Source organism: Eriocheir sinensis, chromosome 28 (assembly GCF_024679095.1).
Source record: "Eriocheir sinensis breed Jianghai 21 chromosome 28, ASM2467909v1, whole genome shotgun sequence".
Taxonomy (NCBI): Eukaryota; Metazoa; Arthropoda; class Malacostraca; order Decapoda; family Varunidae; genus Eriocheir; species Eriocheir sinensis.
In genome coordinates, this window is record NC_066536.1 from 12,035,587 (window position 1) to 12,042,162 (window position 6,576).

At 45.3% G+C, this 6,576-nt stretch overlaps 1 protein-coding gene across 1 annotated transcript; it reads right to left on the reverse strand.

Annotated features, from left to right (window-relative positions):
- Positions 1–4,085: 4,085 nt before the first annotated feature.
- On the reverse strand, positions 4,086–6,158 carry LOC127004535 (gamma-interferon-inducible lysosomal thiol reductase-like). The gene is made up of 5 exons (XM_050872367.1): positions 6,008–6,158; positions 5,316–5,462; positions 4,813–4,983; positions 4,474–4,620; positions 4,086–4,280 (listed from the first exon to the last, which is right to left on the reverse strand). Exons 1-5 carry the CDS (start codon positions 6,065–6,067, stop codon positions 4,182–4,184), a joined length of 624 nt encoding a protein of 207 aa, XP_050728324.1. The 5' UTR covers positions 6,068–6,158; the 3' UTR covers positions 4,086–4,181.
- Positions 6,159–6,576: the final 418 nt, after the last annotated feature.

Here is a 6,576-nt window from a genome sequence, read left to right on the forward strand (position 1 = left end):
AACCATCTAAATCAAACCATGAAATTCTAGCATTTGCCGCGTCAGGATGGAGTACACTCACAGAGAGGGGCGGAGAACGTTGAGAGAACGTTAGAATAACCCGGTAACTGGCAGTCAAATTTTGCTAAATTTCTACGATATTTGCTCTTTGGAAATCAGTCACCGTTATGATATTCTCATTATCTCTTGCTAGAACTCCAATGTCGACATGTTCCAGTTTGTTATCGCAAGAACTGAAATGTTTAACTGCTGTAACATTGCTAATTATATTATCCTGAGCCTCGTTGGACATTAAATGAATAGTGTCGTAACGCGTTACATTCGTCCTGCCATGTACTTCGTTAGTGTCCAACACCTTTAGCAGCCCAAGAGGAGATATATTTACATTTTTATTGGTATGTAGACCACAAATAATGTTATTTTTACTCAATCTGGTACGTTTTGTTCTCATTTAGAACTTTTTACTGGTGCAATCTGGTAATACTTCGACTGGTCACGCAATAGTGTGGACGCCTTAACAATGTATGGTGACTACTCTGTTAGGTTGGTTCTGGAACTATTAGACTTGATAGTTATCGTCTACAAATTCTATATTTTATGTGATTCCCACTCTCTGGACCCGAGAGTGACGCCCAGTCATTGTGAGTGCGATTAAAATCTCTTGAAATCAATGACTCACTGTTTTAAAGAGGTTATCGCAGGTTCAGCATCATCATTACACGATTGTCCTGGAGAGCCGTAAGTGACGATATATTATTTCATCAGTATTCAAACACCTGCGTACATATTCCACAATATTGTCTTTTAGTGTTCTAGCAATAGGTTGAGTACAAATTTTGACACAATGAGCCACTCCACCCCTATGCCTAATGCGGCCATTGTTGAAAAGCCTAAAGTAATCTATATAGTTTTCTGAATTAAATTAATATTCGAGGTGTCAATAAATGTTTGCCATTGCAATTACATTTTTTCCAAAGCAAGACATCTCATCTCTTTAAACTTATTTAGCCACTGGTATGAGAAAATATTTGAATCTTCACGGCCTGTTTTTTGTGGTCAGTCATTTTTCATTCTCTGGAAATCCCACTTGTCTGTCGCCGCAAAGCAAGGAGCAGACTCCTCCGTCACAGAGGACCTGCAGCTAGGGACCCTCTACAAGAGGTATGACGCGAGGCTTTAATGTCTCACGCGTACTCATGGGGGCAGTTCTCGACGACTTATTAGGCTTGTCTCACAGCCAACGCTCCTATCGACGGGCCGCCAGAAAACAAGGGACGAGGTTAATGTGGACACACACACACACACACACACACTTTGTCATTTAACAGAGAAATATATAATGTAGGTTGTGATAAGCTCTGGGTCGGCATTGATAAGGCGGCTCCTTCCAAACAAATAAACACGCTATAGTAATTGAACTCTGTCAGTGAGAACCCGGCGCACATGTCCTGCTCCCTGCCAGCCGCCGTGGCCACCTGTGGGGCTCCCACTGCGGCGGTCGGGGCTGGGGAAACGCGTAAAATCCCAGTCACACATTCACGACAATCGGACAATGACTCCCGGGGCCCTCCCGACATCAGACCACGCGCTGCCAGTTTTGGAATGTCGCGCTGCCAGACGTACGCAATGACCATCGTAAGTCCATCCCCTTGAGTGCCGACCATAGCCGATGTCGAGACGACGTTGTTACGACGTTGTTGAGATGGACATCCGACGGCCGTATCTTATTCGCGACGGGTGACAGATGTCGGGGAGGGCCCGATTGTTTTGAAATTTCCAAAACTGTCGGCGTGCGGCCCGACGGTGGGAGGCGTGGTCTGAGTCGGGAGAGCGCCGGGAGTCAATAAATAAATAAATAAATAAATAAATAAATATATATATATATATATATATATATATATATATATATATATATATATATATATATATCAGTGTATCAGGACACCTCTCCTCCCGAATTTGACCTTGCTTGTGGCCACCTCTTCTGATTATTTTATGGGAGCAGCGATTAGCGGGCTTTTTTATTATTGTTTTTTTTTTGTGCTCTTGAGCTGCCTCCTTTGTTGTAAAAAAAAAATATATATATGTATATATATATATATATTTATATATATATATATATATATATATATATATATATATATATATATATATATCTGTAGTCGTGGTGGGATTCCTTTTCCTATTTTTTATCGTATGTTTAATGTATAAGAAGCGGCTTTATATAAAACGCACATTTATTTAAGACGCACCTTTTGTTCAAGACTAACTTCAAGACTTTCACGACTTACTTCAAGACTTTCAATGCTGCTACTGGCACTGACAGGGCTGGTTATGAGTTACGTGTTGGTCCCCATGGTTCTGGTACCGGGAACACCAACAGCTCTCTCCTGAATTTTGCAAGATCCAGGCGGTTGAGAATCGCAAGGTCTTGGCACCAGAGACCAGAGCTGCACCGCTGGGACTTGGTATAGAAATGCCATCGGGGTAGCTGAGGAGATCGACCACCTCCTAGTAAGCACTCACTGGAGGATCCTTTAGAACTGCATGGTTTTTCGGGGTGCTGAGTTCTCTGTAACTGATCGTAGGCTTGTTGTTGCAACAAGCTGTTTTGCACCTCGAGAGACTGGAAGACCTGACATGTGCTCATGACTTGCAGTGACAGTTTCAAATTTTATCAATGTCCTCAGAATCCTTGAGGATCCTGTAGAACTGTGGGATACCTTCAGACGTGAAACTCTTCAAGGCAGGCTTGCTGGGAATCGGGACCAACATAGGGCTCCGTTACGTAGCTCTGCTGAGGAGAGACAAGGAGAGGTATGCCTGCAGGTGTCTTGCTGAAGATGTCGAGGGCCATTTCAATGCAAATGACCTCCGACCTGCTTATCGAGTCCTGAAGAAGCTTCTCTCCAAACCTCCCTCTCACCAGGGTTAAAAGAGGGGTCCTCTTTTAATTAACCCCGCCTCTCAGGTGAGCGCTAGCCGAATTGCTTTAGCTCATTCAGTGGGTTTGGTGCCTTCCTCACGACCGAGGCTGTGAGTTCAATATACAGGGCAGGAGGATTTGGCAGGGAAGGAAGGGAAGAAAATACAGCAGGGAATGGAGGCAGGAGGCAGTGGGAGGAAGGGACATTCTGGGTCCCTCTCTTGCTCTGTTTGATGTTACGCGGGTTTTAGGCGCATTTAGGCTTGTTACCTGCAGGAACCCTGGAGGTAAATGGCAGGAACAGGAACGGGGGAAACCAACGGAACTGTAGCTGCAGGACAGGAGTGAAAAAGAAGGGAGTTCATAGCCTCAGTAGTGACAGTAATAGGCAAAACGGAATAGGAGAGGAGGCTAGAGGAGGACGACGGGGCAATCTGTAAAGTGCTAGGGATGTATGGAGTGATTTTTCCTCGGGGGAGACACTGGGAAATATTAAGTTGCGCTGCCAGGCTTGCTGGGAATCGGGACCAACATAGGGTTCTGTTACATATGTTACGTAGGACCAGATCTCTGCTGAGGAGAGATAAGGAGAGGTATGCCAGGAGTCTTGCTGAAGATGTCGAGGGCCATTTCAATGCAAATGACCTCCGACCTGCTTACCGTGTCCTGCAGAAACCTCGCTCCGAGCCTCCCTCTCAGGTGAGTGCTATAGCCGAACAACAGGCGGTTGCCTCGTGTCAGACATGGATGGACAGAAGGCTCGTTGGGCTGAGTACTTTGAGCGTTTGTACATGTTTTATAAGTCGTACACGTTGTACAAATTTTGAATTTGGGTTAGTTGCCCGTATAATGTTGTGCTCGCATGTACGATGAATTTAAACAAAACAACTTGTTTTACGATATTTAATGTGTACAGGTTTAAATAGTCAATAAATTGCATGATTCAAGTAAGAGAAAGGTCCGTCGAACATAACGGAACGTTATTTTCGCGTTTCCTACAATTAACAATTTTCTTTAAAATCTGAAAGAAAATTAACAAGCCTAAGAGGGCGTAAACTTTCCGGCGTTAATCCTTAGTGCACAGGGCCTGGCATACCTTGAGAGGCCTAACGATTTTACTCTTTTTATAAAAGGCGAGGGATTTGAAACCTTTTTATAGTATTATTTAATCAATATATTTATTCATTTATATGTTACACAATTTATGGAAAACGTGCGTCATCTGAAGTGGCAGCAGTTGTAAGGAACAGTATCTTCAGCTGCCACAGGCGGCGGGCGGCTCGCCGGTGTAGGCGTCGCAGACCACCTGGCGCAAGTCTTCCTGCGCTGCCCACAGCTGGTCATCGGTAAATACCTGCAAAAGGTAAAGGTAAAGTTGGAGGCATAGGCTACCGTACAGCTTTGCGTGGCCTCGGTGCTCGTATCCGTCGCATTATAACCCTTGAGCTGGTGATGAGTGAGGACCGAGACAGAGTAATGGAACAATATTAAACTGACCCTTTGTACAGGTATTCCACGCCATGCTGGAAAAGTGTCAGACTACTCACATCGTCGATGAGTATCCATGGCACCCAGTACACAGCGGTCTCGAGGGCGTTTTGTTTCACCCCGACCTCGTGCAGGAGGCGGTGTCCCTCCACGGAGTTGTAACATTCCTCAACCGGTGCGAAGTCAACCCCGGTCTGCTCCGCACACTGTGGCCGCACCAGAAACAGGGAGGCAGAGAGTTATGGACGTAGCCTGTCCTGGAAGTGTGCCTACTATACAAGTATGTGTGTAGGAGGGGCGTGCGTGCCAAATGTCCTGCAATACTATGGTGTTTTAGGTAAATGTTTCCTGCATTGGGGGGAAGAAATTTATCTTAGTCTGGGGCTGCATTTACATACCTGAGGCCCAGCGGCGGCCGCAGTGAACTCCGCCATGACGCAGTTGGAGAAAGCCATGAACACTTTCTCATCCTGAGTCAGGTTTTTGGCGCACGTTATCATCATGTTGCCCACGCACTCCGCGTGGCCGTGCTGGCACTGGAATACGTAAGTCTCCCCCAAAGGGACGTCCTGGGCGAGATGTCAAAGGGGAAAATTACTGTCTTTTCTAATAATCAAGATGAACAAAGTAACTGCCAGGAGGTGATTGTGGAAGAAAACATTATAATGGACCTAAAAGATGCGGAAAAACGAAACACTCACTTATAACACTGCATTCTGTTCCCTCCCTCAAGATCAGTAATATTAAGTCTTTCCAAGATTTACACACACACACACACACACACACACACACACACACACACACTACTACTACTACTACAACTGTTATTACTACTGCTACTACAACTACCACTACTACTACTGCTACTACTACTACTACTACTACTACTGCTACTACTTACGCTTGCTAATCCGTACGCGTTAACATCCATGGTCAAAATATCCTTAAGGTCCTGATAGACGGGGTAGAGTTGTTCATTGAAGAAGTTCCGGCTGTCAGGACACAGCGTCTCGTAATACACGGACACCTTCACGGGGTCGGCGGCGGCCTGTCCACGAGAGATAGTTAACATAATTATGAACATGTATGCTCTCTCTCTCTCTCTCTCTCTCTCTCTCTCTCTCTCTCTCTCTCTCTCTCTCTCTCTCTCTCTCTCTCTCTCTCTCCATTGCTATATGAAATTTTGCCTTAATTTGGATAGAGTAGGGTCGCGTGTCTGGGCTCATACCACGCATGTAGAAAGAGTGTGGCTTTGGTGTGGAGGAATTGAAATGCCTTTGTTGCTTGGGAGTCTATCAAGGTTGTGAGAAATGATCCTGCAGCTTATCGATTCTTGGGATAATCTGTTCCAGTCGCATTCTTTTTCAATAAGGGAGGCAGCTCAAGGCCAAAAATTAAAAGAAAAACAGCAACACAAAACTCGCTAGACAATGCTGCGGTCAGTTTCAGGTGGAGAGGTCAAGTCGTTAGTGGTCAAGAGAAAATATATGAAACAGCGATAGTACGGTAGCTCTTTAGTTTCTGATTGTGTGTTCCGTTTATTGCATGTACTTAACCAAACCAACTTAACCAAAGGGAACGAAAAGTGCTTACTGTTAGCTGGGCTGCCGCCACGAAGCCCAGCAGCAGGGTGGAAAGCCCGGGTCTGTTCATTTCAAAGAACCTGGCACGTGTGAACCGCTACCGTCTGTTTTATACTCGGCAGGACTGACGTCAGCAATTGCTCAGACGAAAAGAGCTCAATGAACACCATGGAACAAATAAAGAAACAAAAAATAAAGGTCTTTTTTTACAGCAAGGAAGGCAGATCCAGTGCCAAAAAACAAAACAACAACATAAAAGCCCGCTAGGCCCTGCTCCAGAGAAAAAGAATGAGTGGACAGAAGAGAGGTCAATTTCGAAAGAAGGCAGGAGGAAATAGGGCTGGAGGAGGGATGTTCCAGAATTTACTAGCGGAAGGGATAAAATGATGAAGATGCTGGTCAACTCTTGCATGAGGAATTTGGATAGAAAAGGGATGAATAAGAGTAGAAAGTCGTGTGCAGCGGGGCCGCGAAATTATCTCGAGGTGTCGGTGGCAACTGCGGCGGGTCGTGGTGATGGTGGTGAGGGAGTGAGCGGAGCAGCCAGTCACATACTACATAGGCTACATTGATTGACTG

Bases quoted from the DNA above. Each gene is read 5' to 3' on its own strand.
- LOC127004535 (XM_050872367.1), bottom strand. From the start codon at position 6,067: ATGAACAGACCCGGGCTTTCCACCCTGCTGCTGGGCTTCGTGGCGGCA. The intron at 4,621-4,812 runs GTATGTAAATGC...GTGCGGCCACAG, and splicing joins CGGCCGCCGCTGGGCCTCAG to TGTGCGGAGCAGACCGGGGT. The intron at 4,281-4,473 runs GTGAGTAGTCTG...TACCTTTTGCAG, and splicing joins CATGGATACTCATCGACGAT to GTATTTACCGATGACCAGCT.